General features: G+C 49.2%; 1 protein-coding gene across 2 annotated transcripts in view; it reads left to right on the plus strand.

Moving 5' to 3' along the window:
• LOC119461347 (protein SSUH2 homolog) overlaps positions 1-19,968 on the plus strand; it is a 62,876-nt gene that overhangs the window by 35,261 nt on the left and 7,647 nt on the right. For both annotated transcript variants that reach the window (XM_037722625.2, XM_037722626.2), the window contains 8 exons: positions 3,139-3,211; positions 3,915-4,044; positions 5,934-5,994; positions 6,727-6,914; positions 8,452-8,546; positions 9,443-9,535; positions 10,517-10,619; positions 12,399-12,503. In XM_037722625.2, coding sequence (XP_037578553.1) covers positions 3,139-3,211; positions 3,915-4,044; positions 5,934-5,994; positions 6,727-6,914; positions 8,452-8,546; positions 9,443-9,535; positions 10,517-10,619; positions 12,399-12,503 — 848 coding nt within the window. The remainder of the gene's footprint in view (positions 1-3,138; positions 3,212-3,914; positions 4,045-5,933; positions 5,995-6,726; positions 6,915-8,451; positions 8,547-9,442; positions 9,536-10,516; positions 10,620-12,398; positions 12,504-19,968) is intronic.

The raw sequence follows: 19,968 nt of genomic DNA on the forward strand, positions 1-19,968 counted from the left end.
TAAGGGCGCTTTAGCCACAAAACACCAATAGACATTATATATCAATGTGCAATAAACATTACACTACTTCTGTGAAGACACGTTTCACTTTCGTGTTCTATACCGATTCCTATATAAGAGGGATCAACCACATTTTTTTGGTACAAGGGTGACGTCGTCGCTCTCCATCTTACACGTGCAAGAGCCACGTGTGACAAGAAACGAAGGCCGCTGTAAACGTGCGCGTAGGTCACGACGCACCACGCCTATAGTGAAGGATCCCGAGGGCTTCCCTCTGTACCGGTATATCGTGTTCGTTTAAGTGGGCTTCCGTTACGAGGCGTCACAGATCGCGGGCGAAAGCTTCTCCATGCGCCGTCTCGTTTAATTCCGTGCAGTGTCTGTGGCAGCTGACTGGCATCGAAGTCATGCAGGCAGCGTGTCACTCGGTGTGGTATATAAGAGCGCCGTGTCTGTGCGTTCACGTGCTAATCACGTGCCATCTAACGACAAGCCCGCATCGCTACAACGGTTGCAGTTACGCCTACTCAGGACTTACGTTGCCTGCTTGTCGTAAACTCGGCAGCACCTAAGATCGCTTCCTGATTGGTCGTCGTCTTGGTCGTCGTATTGGTAGCCACACTAGACAGCGCGTGAGAGTGTTTGCATCGCGCCATTGTAGTAGTTATACGAATTACACGCAGAAGGATGAGGATTTGTTCTTATTTCTTTTTTTTTTCGTAACTGCAGTGACTCCGCAACTAAAGTCGTCGCACAATTTGAGTCTATCTTCCACATAAGAAGACCCAATGAAGCTTTACTATAATGATGAACCAGCTTCTGGGTTGGTCGCTCCGAAGTCACTAGGACACATATTAATGTTTACTTGGTGACCTACAGATGATGATCACCGCGCTGCTTTTTTTTTTTTTTTTTTTGAAGCACTGTGTCCGATACGGTGAATGCTTCAAAGGCCTCCAGCAGCGGTACGTCATTGTGGTGCAACGCGTTCTATACCTTTACCTTCATCGCACGAGGCAGAGTCGCGGGTCGCATTGTACTGCACGGAACTGTAAAGCAAGACGAAGAGGAAACACTGCCCGCTTCTCTTTATAGAAAGCAAGCGGCAGAAGGTCCTCTAAGAGAGAGAGAGAGAGAGAGAGAGAGAGAGGAAAACGGATACCCGAATTTACCGTATTACCTCGTCCTCCTCCACGACAGCGCGAATAATGGTTTCCGGTGTATATGGCATCAGTGTGACTCGGCTTCTTCAAATAAGAAAGAAAGAGAGAGAAAAATGAAGCCTTTGTTATCGAAATCACGCCGCGCTCGGGGAAACAATGAGGTGGTTACGCACCGGACAATAGCGGTCCGCGTGTGGCAGAGTATTCGCCCGTACACTTGATTTTTGTTTGTTTGTTCATTAACCCGGCGTGTCTTCCGAGTATGTACACATCGGTGACAGCGCGCCGCGCGAGTTCGTTCGTTCGGTCGTCTTCTCGTTTGTGTTTACGCGACGCGGCCACGTGACCGACGCGGACGCGCATGGTTTGAAGGCGCTCTCTCTCTCCCTCGCTTCGGGCCGCCATTTTGCCGCCGCGGCCTCGCCGTTCGAGATGGTGGAAGGGGAAAAAAAAATAGAAGAGGGGATGAAAAGGGGAGGAAAATAAAGCGAAAATGCGTTCCGTTTTTTTTTTTTTTTTCTCGCGATCGACCGAGTGTATCACGCAGAGTCGGAGAGTTCGGCAGTCGCGAAGAAAGTGGCGCGAAAAGAAAGGTGGGAAAAACGAACATGGCCCAGACGAGCATCTTCTTCGAGCCCGTCGAATTCGGCAAGCGCAAGCCGCTGGTCGTGGTGCCGATCGAGCCGTACGTCTTCGGTTTCGGTGAGCGAAGTTTTGCTCGCTTGTGTGGGGGGTACCCGTCGAACGGGCTATAAATCTGTCGCGAACTTTTATTATAGGGGCACTAAAAAGGCGACGCCGGATCGCAGTTTAGAGTTGTAAAGTATTCTTTCAAAACTCTGTTTTCTTTCATTCGGTAGAAAGGTGCTTATATATTTTAAAAAATGGATCCTCAACTTTCATTTTTTTAATTTCGCGCCAAAATGTCAGCGCTGGCACGTCAGCATGACGTCACGGATTTCAAAGTGTTATCTCGTGTGTGGGCCTCTTTCTTTTGGCGCAGGAAATGTTCTCGAAACTTGCCAAGTTGGTTCTTTCATTTGTTGTAGAATGAAGTCGCCGTCCGTCTTTCGGTGTCGCGTCTTACTTTATATTCTCATTATTTTTATTTTCAATGAACTTTTTCTGGCTTACAAAGCATCCTTTCAAGGTAAGAGTGGGTGCTACAGAATTGTAATTTACTCTAGTATAGTTTAAAAAGTACTTTAACCTTCCCTTGATCGAATATTCCTTTAAACGCCTGCTTTGGTGATCATTACTGCAGATTTGAGAAAAAGTCAGGCGTCTCGTATGAAACCTAGGAAACCTTGTTGTTACTCCGCTCTGCAAGTGGCAAACATAGCAAACATGTGCGTTTGATAAACGAGAATGACCGGCAGTTAAGATAAAATAAATCTTTGTCTAATAAGCGGAAACAAAATTATGCGACTGCTCGGCACCATACAATAACCAGTTATCAAAGCGTTTTATTACCACTGAATGGCATGAAACAGCCGGCGGAAGCTCGGTTAGCCGTTCATGAATATATATATATATATATATATATATATATATATATATATATATAAAGAAACAGAAGACGGGTACCGACGCCGCGCCGAGTATCCCACCCGCGCACCGCGTGACGTCACAAATTTCGACAGCATCTGCACGGGGCAACGTAGTTTATTAACCAGCGAAGCAAACGTTCATTGCGTTCGAGCTTCAATGCGTTCGAAGCTCGTACTGGCAGTTTCTACTTCCTTTTCCTTTATAACAAATTTTCCGAAAATGCGGTGACATCCTCGACGTAACGATGATGTAACCCTGACATGCTACTCCAGGTGCTGGGTCATGGTTACTATATATACATGTAGTTATAGACGCTTGAATAGCGCATACAGTCACACACGGGGAGTAAGTAAGATGCAGATAATGTTATGAAAGAACGCGATACCAACTCTAAACATACTGTTTCATCCCCCTTTCCCCGCAGTGGACGTCCCACCTCCGTACACGCCCTCGACACCCAAAGAAGAGGATACTCCCAAGCGAGCGCCGCTACCATGGTACGAAGCTATATACTTCTTCTATCTACAAGTGTGACGAGGTCTCAACAAGGTGTCCCACCGTGTCCACGGTACACGGTGTCATTTTACATTGGTCGCGCGCTTTTCGAATGAAATAGAACCAACTATTGCTGTCAAAATCCATATGCACTGTCAAAGAGCAGTAAAAAAAGTAACGTGGCTTCAAGTTTGCGAGATGCCACAAGCTCACCGAGACATCGATGTGGTCTATACTGCATCGATTTACTATATATATATATATATATATATATATATATATATATATATATATAGTGCGTTTGATGGTTGTACGTATACCGTAAGTGCATCATCCAAGCCTGACAGTAGTCGTGCATGATCTCTACATTACTACACCTTGTAACAAATGTTTACGTCTTGTGGGGCGTAACTTGTCCCCAAACAATTGTCGTCATCCGTTATTGTTTGCGTTTCCTTTTCTGAAAACTGTGCGCTCGCTACTTCCCTGTCAAGACTACGTTCTATGTCACGCTGGTAACGTGCACTCCACTCGTGACCTGGAAATGCCGGGCGCGCAACGTTAACGACACGAAAGACACTCAAGACAGGTGACGGCTTGTTTGGAAGCAAAGACACGCCCCAAAGTGTGTGAACGTTTCTTGTAGAGTGTACTTATGCACGGAACAACACAGTAATCGCGCGTGCGTTGCACGTGGCGGCGCAGCACTCCGCAGGTGACGGAGCAAGAGGCCCGGCAAGCCTTAACCAAGCACGTGGCCAAGCACTGCTGCTACGGCAAGGCGTGCGCGCGAGACATGGCCATCACCAAGATCGACCACACGTCCGCCTTCCACGTGAGTGCCGTTGACGTCACCGAGATGCGGCGGCGCTTCCGTCGCATTTAGTGCAGGCAGACAATAAAAAAGAACATAGACGAACTCTATCCGCGAGAAGTCGCAGCTTGCGCATGCGTTTACGTATGCATTCTCAATTCAGCGTCGTCAGATGACGCAATCGCCTACGGCTGATGGCTTCTTCTTCTCTCTCTCTCTTTTTTTAGGCATACCGTATAAACGCACGTAGCACATGCCCGAGTGTTTAAGAGTAAAATCCTTAATATTGCCATCTTCTTTGCTAGCAACGCACGAAACACAGACTGAAAGCTTCTGTGCGCAGAAAAGAACGATGTGGATGCTCGGTCACGTTGTCTGAGCCGTATAGTAGATATATGGTTACTGCAGTTCAATTGTATATATATATATATATATATATATATATATATATATATATATATATATATATTGTAGCGGGATTTTTCGTATTCAGGCCGTACCCATAGTAACGACAAAAAAATCACGCAATAAACATGCGGCATTTACGCGCGTTTGTACGGTAGTTCGGATTACAAACGTAGGCACGCCCGCGAGCATTGCTCCAAACGGAACTGATAAGGCGTACAACCACTACACGACACCGCGTGGTCGATTCACCGGTCGATCGGGGAGCGAATATTGGGCTTCGAGGGAACGGCGCTGGCCCTGCTTGCCTCTATGTTGTACCGACAGCTTGTTATTATATGGCTTATAGAAAGGCGAGAGTCACAGCTGCAGGCACGTCGAAGCAGCCTCTCAGCGCCGTTGGGATCGATCGCTGATATATTTATCGCGAATGCGTTTGGGCGGCAGGCCTGTGTGATGTTGAAGCCAGAGACTGCTTTCCCTGACGCATGGGAGCCGCGTAGCAGGGCAGCATCTGACGATATATCCACATCTGCACTTTCCGGAACCGGAAAAATCGACCTGCTATTCAATGGCAATATAACGGCCGCCGTCGGATATATTCAATAAATGTTGTTGATCTTTCTCTGTGAATCAATGTATAAATAAAAGAAGAGGCAGCGGATACTTTTTTTTAAAAAAGCTTTTTGAAGTGCAGTCCGGTGCGTTGTTAAATGAAACGTTGCAATGAGCGGCTCTCACTTTGCTGGTACGCATGCACTCCAGCTGCAGATTCCGGTTGAAGTAATGGCAGTATGAACTGCTGTAACTTAACAGGGCGCTCAGCAAAAACTGATCTCGCGGCATATAGATGTGTAGAGAGGCGCCTGTGGCACAAGTCATCTGCGGCAAAGCCGCGCGATTCCACACTGGAAAAATTCGCGCGTGTGTTATACACTCACGCGCAGTGGCTCAGCCAGGGGTTGGCGTGCACACCAAAAACGCGCCTGCCCCCCCCCCCCCCCCCTCCCTCCCGAATTTTTAAAATTCTTTAACAGTATGTTTAAAAAACAGGAAGGTGTGCTCCAAGGAATTGCAACAGACCTTATCCTATTGTTCACTGGCACGGTGCTTCTGGTCCAAATCTCTTTCTTTGCATAGAATTGTAATTACCTTCCGGGCATTGACATTCCAACGTTGGCATTGCATTGGCATTGCATTGGCATGTTAGTGCAATTAACCCCCATATCTTCTCCGTTCAAGGTGCGCAGCAGAAATTGATCTAGTGCCACGGCGTTTAAACCTTGCGCATTGCATGCTGATTGCATTCGCTCTCTCAATCTCAATTACGTTAATTGTGGCGCTTCTGGCGTATAGCGCTGTTATGGCAGAACATTGCTAGCGCTTTCACTGCAGCGAATGCTGTAACGTTCTAAACATAGACTGCGAATTTCTTGCGATGTATCGCGCGTGAAACATGGGAATACCTACTGCAGTCGCGTGACAGTATATGATTTACTTTCCAGTACACCTTGGAGACGTTCACTGAGAAGCGGCAGACTGCCTGGTGCTTCGAACCGTACACAGGTCAGTGAGGTGGGGCGCTCTGCCCGCTTCAAAGCTTGCCTTCGGACTTAAGCGCCGTATACGAGAAACTTGAAAAGGATCAAGACGTCTGCAACGGCTTGACAAAAAATGCACGCTTGCGAGGCCTCGAGCTCGTAATAGAGATATTTGGATTAGGTTATGGAAGCTGGCCTGCGTGTACAAGGGGGTATGCGCTGACGTCATTGAGGCCGCCATAGAGTTGTACAGCCAGCAGGGTGAGAATCTCAGTGCTATCCCGATCAGCTTATCTCTCAGCAGCACTGTGTAAGTTGGGCATATAGGACAACAATACATCGTCCTCGACGTCATGCGAATACTCCCTACATATTTTACTCGAGAACCTAAATCCTGCTTACATGTATTGCTGGGATCCAATCGGCGCAAGTCGTCTCCGTCTCCCTGTAGTCTCCGACTTTATTTTACCATTCTTTATTTTATTGGCGCTACAATGGCTACGCCCAGTGTCAACCAACTTGCCCAACAACAAGTTATTTTGGAACAACACGTTCGCGTGGCTTACGGATATAGGAAGTTACTCAATCTTCAAGAGGCGCCACAGTTGTTGCCTTGGCAACGTGGCCATTGTTCCTTACTCTTTCTAGCCAACACATCTGGGTGCCTCTCAACTCTGGTTAACTTATTCGGGTAATAAGGAAAGCGGTGTAGCATAGTACGAAGCGCAAGACTGCCAACTGTGGTTCCGACGGGCAGGGGGTCCGGTGGACGGTCCGTCGGCGGGCCCCGCGCCGGGTCCCTGGGAGGTGCCGGTGCCCTCGCCGACTCCGTTCCAGTGCCAGACGACCTCGGTGGAAGTGCCCCACACGGCCTCGGTCAAGACTTGCCACACCTGCGGCGGCGTCGGACGGAAGCGGTGCGCCACGTGCAACGGAAACGGATACGTGAGTCCTTGCTTTGTGTGCGTCTCTCTGTCTTTACTGGCTTTACTGGCTCTACTGCTTATACAGCGTCATTGGACTGGTCGTTTAAGAGAGTCGCGAAAGTCGTGTAAGGCAGCAAACTCATCTTTACTGCCAGCATATGCGTGTTATAATGGCAATAATGAACCAGATTACAGCTACCACTCGCTCTCATAATGCAAACCTAATTAAAGCTGCGTATAGCTTTCGGTACGCTTTGGCGCAACCAGGGGACGCATCCTGCGACTATCACTTTCGGCGATAGTATCGCCGTCGGGCGCGCGCTGATTGGCTGGTGGAGCAAAATAGTATGAGCTGATTGGCTCGTTGTGCACCACGTCACGCGAATGCGATAGTATCGCCGAGGCCGTCTTTGCAGAATACGTCCCCTGTATATGCATGCGTGTTTCAATGGCGATAACGAAGCCAGATTACAGCTACCAGACCTGCTCACTTTCATAATGCAATCCTAAATTTGCATAGAGCTGCCAGAACGCTTTGAAATAACCAACCGAATATGCAATCAATAAACCACACTGCCCTCGATATCGCGATCAGACTGCTGTAACGAGATAAATCTGTTTTGGCTCCTGTTTACGTGTGCGTATAGTTTGTGCATCGAGGTTTAGAAATCGTATAACGGTGGCATCGTGTGCATAGACGAGGGCAGTGAAGGAAGAAGACAACAAGGTACCTCCGGGTGCTGTGCTATATAATGGTGCATTCTACTGGTTCCTGCCGTGCTCCTACTCGGTTTGCGGCGATGCTCTCGGGATTAGAGCCAGGTGAAGTCTGCCCCGGCCGAACGTGCTATAGGTGCTCCCTCGCGCTCCCAGCTCGAGTGCTCCGAGCTGCAGCACGGCGCTGTATATGAACTAAAGTCGAATGCGTTCCCAGCACTCGATTTCAACCATGCACGCGAATGTAAACCGCACCGCAAAAGCGCTCTAGAGTGCTCGAAAGCGACCAGCCGAATGTACCATAACTTGTGAGTAACATCAAAGTTGATCAGGGCAGGGAAAATACGTTTACCGGACTTCTGTGCCGTGGACCACTAAACGTGGTTACTCCTATGTGCACGTGTATTAGCGTCCTATATAGACAAGCTGCATGCTTGTAAAGGAATAGCCGCAGCTACGCATGTGTATAAATCGTCTGGGTGTAACTAACAGGGATGTACACGGCGAAAAAAAAAAAAAAAGAAGAAGAAGAGAGGTAGACGAATACGCACTTTGCTTCGCCTTCGATTTTCTGCAAGAACTGGCGAAAACTTCCCGGGAATGTTATACTAATATTGTCTTTTGAGAAGAAATACACGAGCAACGTTTGCAGTAATGAAAGTTAGCGACACCCACAATTAAGGTTATGAGCGCACGCTAAGGCAACATGTGCACCATATTTGCCTTCGAGACTGTCTGTTGTCGTTGTACACCACACTTTCGCATTCTTTTGACTTGTAAACTATAGTGCGTTTACGAGTCGTAAGCTGACATTGAGTTCGTTATCTCTCAACCCTTAGGAGCAGTGCAACTACTGTCAGGGCGACGGCCAGAAGCGAAGTCTATCGGGCGACAACGATCGATGTTTCCAATGTCACGGCATGGGTCGGATGCGGTAAGTGCAATTCTTGCGGGAATTGTTGCTCTCGGCTGATTGGAGTTGATGGATACAGTTCTTGGTTTTGATGCGGCAAGGAGATAACGTCTCGATAATTGTCAAGGGTGATGGACTTATCGCTTTTAATATAGGGCCTTGCTTTAAATTGACGCTTCTGATAAACGAATTTGCCCACCGTGGGCAACTGGTGTTCGGCCGATGTAATCTTGTATCTCGCTTTCGTTTAAATTGAATTATTTCGCGCTGTTTTACTTGGTTCTTACTCTTCAATATCTTAATCTTTATCCCTGTATCTGAATTTTGGCGGCTTCTTCAGAAGCGTATACCTCTTACTACACAGCAGGTATCACTAACTAAGCGTCTAACGGTGACAGCAGCACTGCCAGAAACGATAATTTCACCGTGGGAGGCAATTGTTAAGTGGAAGTATCACGCAGGGATTAACAGTGTGTGTTGGGAAAGCCTTTCGCCTTTATCTTCGACACATGACCACTGTTCTCGTTGCCGTTCGCTATAGACGGGGACCCTATCTAACGTCGCAGTGTGTACGGAGTCGGTAAAGTGAAGTATGGCTATAGCTGTATGTATACGCGAATGTTAACACGTTCGTGCGCAAGTTGGTCGACGGCCTATACTGTATACCCCACCCCCGCACGTTTATGATAACGCCGCCTGACAGAGCAGCCGAACGGTCTTAAATGTTAACAGGCCGACTGCACAGTATGCGGAATCCCGTTGATGCGATCTTCGCGGGAACCGAGAAATAAAGCGTATCATCCGAAAATTGTATTATCCAACAAAATCGTATTATTGGGAAAAGAAGAAGTGCCGCGTTTTGCTGTCTTTAGCGGGCATCATTGTGCAGCTTTTTTTCGCTCTCCCCACACCCGCAGTTGTTGGAAATGCAACGGCGACGGCGTGGCTCCCTGTCGCGCTTGTTCCGGTACCGGCCAGATCAAGTGCTACATCAAGCTCACCGTGGTTTGGTAAGTGATTGCGGCACGCTGCACATATACCGTTGGAAGCATACCATTCCGTTCGCGCATGCGCTGTAGACCACGCGAGCTACCCAGGAGAAATGGTCAGTATCTCTGAGAAATGAAATCTGAGTGATCTGCACTCGGAGTCGCGAGCTTCGCAAACTTGTCGTATAGCCAGGAGAGTAAGCGTGCCGCGTCAGGTGCATGCAGATGCGTGCACGGCGACGGCCGCGCGCATTCCGGTGGAGACGAAATGCGAAAGTGTTCAAAGAACCCCAGGTGGTCAAAATTAATCCGAGATGGATTCAGGATTCAGCTGTGCGTGCCGTGGCGCTCATCAATCTATTTTTTTTTAAGGTGGGGGGAGGGGGGGGGGGATTGGCATTACTGCCGAGCTGAGCAGGCGATGGCTAAAATTTTCATTCATTCATTCATTCATTCATTCATTCATTCATTCATTCATTCATTCATTCATTCATTCATTCATTCATTCATTCATCACCAATGCAGCAGTACATGAAGGACAAATGCCACAGGAACGTAATACTGACGCCACGAGCACAGTTTGACGTTCTTACGCACTTTATCTTTTCCTGTACTACTGCGTTAGTATGTGGAACCATTTAGCCAGTCAACTCGTGCTCTTCCCGCACGCGCTGCCAGTTCGTAGCAATGACAGCGTATTATAGCTTTCGTTTTTTTTTTTTTCGTGTCGGATTAGATGTATACGCAGGGCGGCACCCACATGCAGCGTATATCCGAAGCATTTCCGGCATCGCGTAGCGTTGACGCGCCCGTTTTACGCTGCGTGGCGTAAAATAGACGCGTCGGCGCCGGGCGACGCAGAGCGAAGCTGAAAAAACGTCGGAAATGCGCTCTTACATGAGGTTGCCGCTCACGAGTTTTACGTAATCGATCAGCTATAGCGAGCACAAGTTGGCGTACTGGTTCCTCGCGTAATTGAGATGCCCCTTCAACAACCCGCAGGTCGACGAAGACGGATGACCACGTGGTCGAGCACTCCTTCGTACCGGACGACCAGATAAAATTTGTCTCGGGCCAATTAGTCTTCGAAGAGCAGAACTCGAGGGTGAGTTTATCGGCATGTTCCGGCGCATATCTTATTTCTTCTCCTGCATAACGGTCGCGAAAACGATGTGCCACGAAGTATATATGCAGTAAACAAATTCAGCAAGAAAGACAAATCTCTTTACATGCAAGACCGGCAGCTTCTGGTAGAATGATTGCATTACTTGTTTCTTGTGGTTTCTGTCGCGACTATTAAACGGGAGCTGGTTTTACAAAGTCCATACGACTTATAATATACAATAGCGTGCAAGGAAACTCAACAGCTAAAAAGCGTAGGACAACCACAGAAAATTTTGCCAGTTTATATATTGTGTTGCGATGTCAAGGTAGTCGTAATTTTTATTTTTTTCAGACCGACCTGTTAACGTACTGCGTCAACGTCCAGGAAACAATTACCTTCGTTCGCTAGTGGCTGTTCAATGGTAAAGCAAAAGACGTAGAGGTTTTATTTTCTTGTATTTATGGTGATTGTTCCCAATGAGCGGCGTTTACCGTCTACGCCAGCACGCGGAAACTGGGTTTTCACAACAGGCCTAGATACGTTTTCTGATGATTCCTTCGGACAGGTTGCCTTAGATATGAGTTCCGCATAAATACAGTCATTTTTATTAAAACATTAGGGCGAGAACATTTGATACCTTACCTCCGGAAGGAACTGAGGAGATATTGGCAAAGCATGTGGGACAGCGAAACACTCAATAAACTCCACATCATTAAGCCCTAACCTAGGAAATTGGCTGCCTATAACAAAAATACGACAAACCGAGGTTATTTTTTGCCGTCCTAGAATCGGCCACACTTTCGGTACACACTCGTACTTGTTGATTGGTGATGAGCCACCTGTGTTTGGTAAATGTGGCGCTACGTTAACTGTCCTTCACGTGTTAATCGAATGTCGTGCACTAGAGACTCAGAGAAAATAACACTTTTATTTACTACGCCGTGAACAAGTTCCATTGCATCCAGAAATGTTCCTAGGCGACGAACCGCTCTTCGACGTTAAATCAACCTTAGCTTTTTTAAAGGATGCAGGTGTACTGAATGTTATACATCCAAGTGATCCGTAGCACGGCCTCTTATCAGAGGCTGCTGCTGTGGAAGTAGTATTAGGAGCACGTGCCTTCAGATTCTTGCGCTCAAGGACCCGGGTAAGGCATCAGTGCTACTTCCATACTTTTACATTTTTATCTACTATTCGCTTCGCCTCGTATATATTTTATGGTCATAGCATACCTCACTTGTTACATGTATAGCACATATATATTTGACGCACTCACACAGTGACTGATTTTAGGCCCCTCTACAGCCATGGTGCATCTTATACTTCATTAACCATCGTTAACTCACTGGGCTCGTTAAGTCAAGGCGCTCGAGCGCGCTCTAGCCAGCAGAGTGCGCTCTTTTAAACTTAACGGCTAAAAAGCGACTTCCGGTGCGTGATTACGGAGCGCGCTCTACGCGCTCCACCCTGGAAACGGTGCGCGAGAGCGCGCGCCTGCTATACGGCTTCCGGAAAAATGACGTTAAGCTCTGAAGGCGTCGCACTCGAGCGCACTCGAGCGTGCTCCTTTGGAGTTCGGAGCGCGCTAACTTAACGCGCCCATTGTATCATGTGTATGGCGCTCTTTGGCCAGAACTGGCCCTTGCGCCATTCAAACGAAATCATCATCACGGCGAGAACATATGGAATGCATCGTTATGGTCGCGAATTAAATGAATAAGCTTTCATTTGGTGCCTTACTCAAGGATGCTGTCAAGCGTGCGCCTCTTGCCTCGACAGATTTGGCCGATCAACCACTTTCCCGACATGACGGTCAACATGGCCTCCGTGCAACTGGTGCAGAAGCACGCCGCCGCTTTCAAGTCGGAGAAGATCCTCATGCAGGTAAGCCGGCTGATCACAACGCGATCTGCGCGGGCTTGGCTTTGGCATTTGCCATTCGGCTTTTGCAAGTTTTCTGTAATGAGAAGGGCGCCCAGCCAAATAGCAGCATAAGCAGAGGCGAATGTTGCGCCAACGTTGTCCGATCTAAGACCCATGTTGTCCAACGTTGGGCGTACATTGATCCTGCTTACTGTTCTTTCGGAGTAAATGGCTGCGAGATTCTGCCGTTATACAACGAATTACCGATTGGCGGACGTCACCTTGCGAAGAAACACGTTACGAAATCGATGGGTATCTGTAAAAAGATTCGTCGTAGGTCGTGTACGGGCAAGTGAGCGAATAAAGTGCACATGAAAGCGAAGTTTTCTATAAACTGCCTATACGCTACCACTGCCTAAATCTATTTTCATAAAAGGACACATGCACAGGCATGCTCCTGCAGTCAGCTAAACGCAAGAAACTGGCTGCATACTCGTCCATCTCCAGACTTAAATTATCGACGCGACCTTCATTATAAACTTACTCGTTAATGAACTCTCCGCTATACAGAAGTCGGGGCAGCCTCTTTTGCAGTTGGCTGCTAAAACGCTAGTTCTATAGCGAATCGCCTTGACTACCTTCCAGAAATGCTACCAATAAGGCCCGATCACGAACTGTCCAGATTGTGCGCTCCCGCTTTCTGCGATCAATTTCATCTCGCCAGTCACGCAGACAGAGAAACCGCCGGCGCTCAACGGTCCGCCAGAGGGCTCCCAATTCATCGAGTCGTCGTGAAGAGCTTCAACACAGGCGGCCAACTATAGATGGCTCACTAATTCACTCGCCCACTCCACTCGCTCAATCACTCATATTACGACGTTCAACAGTGATTTTTCGTGCGGCGGCATGATCGAGACACAAGCGCAATGCAGTAAGTAGAGCTGGAACAAGCAGCGTACAGTATATGTGTAGGATAAAGCGCAAAGCATATAAAAAAAAAAAAAATCGTCGGCCCTTTCATTCCGTGTAAGATGGTTAACCAACGAAGCTGAAACGTGCAGCCCCGGTGTTTATCACTGGGTTAATCCCGAGGGTTCATCAAAGTATTTCTCAATTCTGAGGTTACACACACGTTCGGCTGCGACGGAGAGAACGACGTCACTGATATGCCTGCAGTCCGCCGTTGTCGCTTGCGTTCGCTGTCTCGAGTTTGCTCGGTGGCGTGGTTAGCAGCATTCGCCCGCCATCGCCGCTTGCGATTCTTCGAAATTAAATTTCTTCAAAGTTAAATCTGTCCGTCACGTAAGACAATGAATGGCTCATACCCCCGTAAACGAGGCCTCCCATTTACGACGACAGAAGAGAAGTGAAATTTTACGCTGGAATGTTGAGCGGCAACGCATCCAGCTGTGGAAGAAGACGACTATACGAACGCGGGAGCAGTGACACGAGCGCAACCCGAGGGGCGCTAACGAGCCAGCTGTGGACGAAGACGACGCTCGAGCCAATGCTGATGATGATAGCTTTCTGTACACAGGTGATTTCGCCTCTGTACAGATTTCGCCTAGACATATAAAGCTTCGCTTTGAAAACTAGTGTATAGCGAAGGAATTGCACCGGATACAGTGAAGGCGTTTGCAAAGTCCTGGTTAGATTTCAAGCAGTGGCAAACCAGACAGTCAGTATAATTCCGAAGGATTGTGAGAACCCCTTTGCGTATACAGCTTCGCTGTCCTTAATGTGTGAATTCCTCAGATTTGCATACATCTGCAAAGCCATTTCTTTTTATTTTTCACTTTCACTTGCCTGCATCGCCCGCTCACCGGCTCGCTCGCTTTGTACGGACAAAATGGCCGGCTCCCCGGTTTCCAAACGCACGAGCATAATCGTCGCACACGCGAGTAATTAGGCAGTCTCCGCCCACGGAGCGTGCTTGGCGCCGAATCCGACACGGCGCCGCTCGCGGTTTTTATCCGCATATACGGAGAAGACACGGTCGTCGCCGAAGGAAGACGGCGACTCACGGTTGCGCATTCGCGTCGTTCGCGTGGCGTACGTGCGTGCGAAGCGAGAGAGCAGTTAACAAGCGCGCGCTGCCGCACGCGTTTGCGCGCGTATGAAGTTCGCGGCTGCATTGCTGCTCGCGGCGGGCTTGCGCGTGGCGAAACAGGGTGTGTATGCGGTCACGCTCGATTCGACACGCTCGCGTAGCCGCCGGACACAAGGACGCACCGTGATGTGCGCGCTAGCTGCCGCCGGGCATGTGCACCAGCGCCCGCGCAACACGCAACGCATGCATTTGGAAAACGAAGGTTGGGGGCCCATGCTAGGAGCAGGGTCTACGGCAATAGCTCTTATACTGGTGGCATCCACTTAGACCTGTAGTATATCCGTCGGAAAGGCATTTGTAGTAAGCTAATCTCGGTAATAATAATAATAATAATAATAATAATAATAATAATAATAATAATAATAATAATAATAATAATAATAATAATAATAATAATAATAATAATAATGACATAGAAAACGATAGTGGCTCAGAACCACCAAAACAAGAAACATGCCTGATTCTACACTGTACCCGTCTGGTTTATCTTTCTCTCTCTTAGCTATATTCGTTTTCTTTTTCTTTCCGTTTTCTTATTGGTGATGGTACATGCTTAACAGCAAATCTTATCTTTGGAAGACGTTGAATCGAATTATAGGGTTTAGCGTCTTAGAAAAGTGCACGGAAACGCCGTAGTGGAATGCTCCGGACTATATTTTTGACCACCGGATTAATTTTTCGTTATCGAACGTGCATTCGAAGCACGGTAAAAGAATGTGTGTGTGTGTGTGTTTTTGCTTTCTGCCTTCATCAAAATGCCGCCGCCGCCGCGACCTGGTGGTCAGCAGCAAAACGCCGAAGCCACAAAGTCATGCACCGCGGAGGAGTTTGAGAGACGACGTTATTGAGGAGGAAGTGTGGTGCCCCCAAATTAACTTTGACCACCGCGGCGAATTTATACCCTGAATAGCCTGCAGTACCTGTTCAAATAAATAAACGTTCTGCGTTGCGGTCCCGCCGGAAAGCGACAGCCATGGCCCGGATTCGAACCCATGGCCTCGCGGTTAGCAACAGGGTGGCATGCATGCGAAGCCACCGGGCCACGGTGGCTTCGCACGCTTAATGTGAGAATTGTGAAAAAGTGCTACATTTGTCACCGTCCTGTATATTTACGCGTCTTTTATTGCGATAGCAATTATATGGACACTCCAAAGCGGATTTCTGCCGTCGGCGTCGCCGTTGCCGTCGTCGTCGCCGTCGCCGTGAGGTTCCGTATGACGTCAACGGCGATGAAATCATTGCCCCGCTCCGGACGCTGTATGTGCGAGTGAAAGGGCGCGAGGGACGCGCGCTTTCACGGGGAGCGAACGCACGTCGGAAAGCCAACGCGTGTTCTGCGCCGTGTTCCCTGAAGGGCTGCAGAATTAAGCGTCTCTTTCCTCCTTTACAATCACCATATATAGAGAGCAAACGCGCCTTCTTCTATCGAGCGAAAGGCCGGGGGTGGGGGGCGGGAGGGAGGGAGGGGAGGCGACGTTTAGCTGCGGCACCAAATGCGTATTTATATAAACATGTTGCGAGGTGAAAAGGTGGGTAAGATTTCCGACGCTGCTCGATGAGCGTCCCATTCTGATCTTGTCGAAAACCTCCGAGCCGCCCCCAGAGGCACCGGCAACAGTCACCAACGCCGCGCGCGTTCGGTGCGAACGCGGGCAAAACACCGACAGCGTCGACAACAGTTCTGTGCGTTGCTGCTGCATGTCCAAGTTTATACAGCTGATAAAACCACTATCCTTACTCCGTATAGCTTTCTACTAATTTGCTATCGCAATTGATGCTTCGCCTTTCGGGCGAAACTGCGATATTTTTGTTGACTATGCCGAACCAGGCACTCTAATCGCGCACGCGCAGAGCCTGTAGCGCGGGCCACGGGAACGGTATTCCCTCTCCACTGTTTCAGGATGGTCTACCTGGATTTTTTTTTTTTTTGCGATATGGCCACCAGCATGCCGACGGCGTTGACGCCGTCGGCATGCTGTTCCGATATCGGCGGCGCATGCGCGGCCCGTTCGTGGAGGGTTAGAAGGTCTCCGAAGACGCGAGAGACGCGCAGTGCATTTGGCTGCAAGTGGACTCCAAGTGGACGCATGCACCGCTCAATCGGCTCTGCAGCGGAGCAAGGACAGTGTTCTGTATAGTGCGTAGAACAACAAGTGTTCTGTCTTCCACTGGAGGCATATGGGCGTTCGATCTGAGGCATGAGTGTTCTGGAGGCGTGAGCGTTCTGTCTTCCACTGGAGGCATGAGCATGCCTCGCGTGCTTAGTCACCGCCAACATGTCACATGTCTCCGCGTATTCTTAGAACACCGTCCGCGGAGCTCCAGCGCGAAGCTAACCCCCGCTATCGCTTTGAGTTCTACGCCATTCGGTTCGAAGTTGCCCATTTTATTATTGCGACAGCAATGATATGAACACTTCAGGCAAATTCTCGTAGTCGCCATCGCCGTGATGTTCCGCATGAAGTGCGATGATAATGAGCGCCCCGTGCGCCGTATATGCTGCGGGTTGTTGTGCTCGGCGGCTTTCTCGACAAAACCTGGAGTAACGGAATGCTGTTTAACCTGTCGAACATTCTGGACGAGGTGTGCGTATACCGGGGAGCGTGCAGCTATGAAAGGCCCGATTCAAGCGGCATCGTCTTTTCAACGCGAAAGAGCTGGCGACGATACCTCGTCTAGATGATCGACAGGTGACTCTGTGTCGCGTGTTCGTCTCAGCTGACGAACGAGTCGGACACCAAATTGTGAAGCCGTCATCGGCATTGTACCACCTGCTAATTGCTGCAAAAAGCCTACGCTGGCGACTTCGCCATCGTGGCAACCACATTGACCCAAGGTTCCCATGAAATTGCACTGACATTGCATAGAGGGCGGGTCGAAGCTTGGAAGCCAGAGGCCGAGACCGGCGGCGCGGTGCACCACCGGGGGCGGGATGTTGCAAACGGTGCGACAGTCCAATTGGCCAAGAATAGAGACAGTGAATTCCCTCGACGAGTGAAAGAGCGAAAGGAATGGGATAAAAAGCAGGGGTTGAGTGTTGTGAAGAGGCTCGGAGAAGATGTAAACGCTCGGACATGCAAAGACGTTATATAGCATGTAGACGGCTCCAAGAGTCATGGAGCCCTTCGAGCAAAATAACGTGTACATTTGTATATAAAACCCATTTTTTAATCTCTCTCGATGGCTCCTTCTCCTGGCACTTGGCACGTCACCAGACACGGAACCTATGTGGCCGCTCAACCCCCCCCCCCCCCCCCCCCCCGACTTCGCAACAGGGTGCGAGGGCAAGCGTGTGAGGGTGAACCGGGAAGGAATGTGGCTTGATGGGCGCAGTTAAAGTGACCTAGTATTCTAAGTCACTCTAGCGCAGTCTGTCCGCGCACAATAGACAGTTTTAGTTTAGCGTTAGCGTAATAGCGGGGTTACGGGAAATAGCGTTACCGTTCCGCAAACGAACTTTGCAGAAAGAGAGTTTTAGTTTAGCGTGATAGCGTAGTTTACGTGCGGGACGCTATTCCATTACGCTTTTAATTTCGCATACACAGGGCACTAATTCTATGTGTGTGTGCGTCCGGAAAGTGCGATAGGCAGCGCAATGGAAGCCAGGAGCGCGTTGTATTTTTACTTCACATGTCCGTCGATCTGCAACGAAACAGACAAGCAGTACAAGCTGTCTACCATAGCCTCCGAAATCCTCCCATCTCAGAGGCCATATGCCGTCTTCGCGCCTATCTCCTGACTTTAGCGACAGATGGCGCTCGCATCTCAGAAAAATTTCTTTCGTTAGGCTTAGGCGCGTTCGAAACGAGCAGCGATCTCGAAAATTCCTCAAGATTAGCCATAACACTCTCTCGGCGAAGCGGCATGAGGCTAAGCAAAAGCCGTTTACGCAGTCATTTGCTACGAACGAAGTGAATTCTACAAAAACAACGCCAAATTCTGTTCGAAGCGGGCGACCGGGACCGCCGCCATGTTTTACGTACACTACGTACACCACGCTAACACGGTAACGTTAACTTTGAGAAATAGCGTGCGCACGGTAAACGGTATGGGTCGGTTAGCGTTCTGCGCATGCGCACTTCGATCCCGCTATTCTGTCTAACTGTCTAATGTTGGAGGTTCACGTGATCGCGAGCGCGTTAAGGGATCGAGCGCGTCTCCTCCTCTAGTCCGGCCGTATTTAGATCCGCGCGCCGGATCTATGGGCGAACGGAGATGGCTGGTGGCTTCGTTTGTGCAGTCTTTCTGTGTGCTTAGTGTTGAAGGTCGCGTTACCCGGCGTTTCGGAGACTCGGTGCAGTTGACATGGTGAAGCGAGCGACATCACGATGCTTTCGCTCCGCGCTGCCGGCGCTCCTCATCACTTCAGCGCTGTGATAGCCAGCGCTCGCAGTCATCGAGTGAAACTTTTCTCCTTTTTTTTTCCTGCGCGGGTTTCCGCACGGCATAGTAAATAGTTAATTAAATCCCTGCAGCTATTCTTCATAAAGAAGCTACGTGCGTGGCCTGTAGAACTTATCGTCCATACTTTGTCCCTGGACACAGCCACAACAGAAGGCTACGGAGCCTACATGCAAGCGCTGTTTTAAACGCCGTTGCATGTAGGCTCCCTAGTTTTTTGGCCGGCTGCACGCGGCGTATGACGAAGACGCGTCACGCCCTCTGTGTGCCGGTGGCTTGGAGATGTATTAAAAGTATATAGAGGAAGGCTACGTATTCTCAAACAACTTTTTTTTATTTTACCTGGCATGTCCACCGTGGCTCACCTTGTCACGAGGTCGTAAACGTGTAAGCTTGAAAGAGTTGCTACACGCTCCAGACGCGCACTAGCCAGCAGCGCGAGTCGTTGTACTCACCACGGCTGCGCCTGCGGCATCGAGCGAAGGGTGGCAAACGTTGGGACAAATGCGCCGCTTTGTTCGTGCTCCTGTTTCTTTTTACGCCGCGGTGCCTCCGTTTGCTTGTTCTGTGCACGTCCGCCTATACAGCCTGCCCGCCTTCTTCGGTGGCAGGGGGCCACGGTAAACACGGGGTGCACACGGCTCTGGTTGCGAAGAGCGATCGAGCGTGGGCCGTGGGACGTGCCGTGAGTGATGAGGCCCTTTAACTAGCAGCGACCGACCGTTTATTGACCGACTTCACTCTCCCCATCTCAGTGAATGTGCTGTGAAGCTCTGAGCACAAACCGCCTCTTTCACGACGGCGCATTCGTCGCTCGCTTAGTCCTTTGACGTGCTCTCGTATAGTAATTGTATATATACGGACGAGTGACGAATGGCAGTACCCATGCACTGACCAGTGTTTCCTAGTGCTCATTCTCGTGCAAAGGAGCACCTGAACAAACCATGTGACTCATGACTTTCCTTTCTTTTATCT

This window comes from Dermacentor silvarum, chromosome 8, assembly GCF_013339745.2.
Source record: "Dermacentor silvarum isolate Dsil-2018 chromosome 8, BIME_Dsil_1.4, whole genome shotgun sequence".
In the NCBI taxonomy this organism is placed as follows: Eukaryota; Metazoa; Arthropoda; class Arachnida; order Ixodida; family Ixodidae; genus Dermacentor; species Dermacentor silvarum.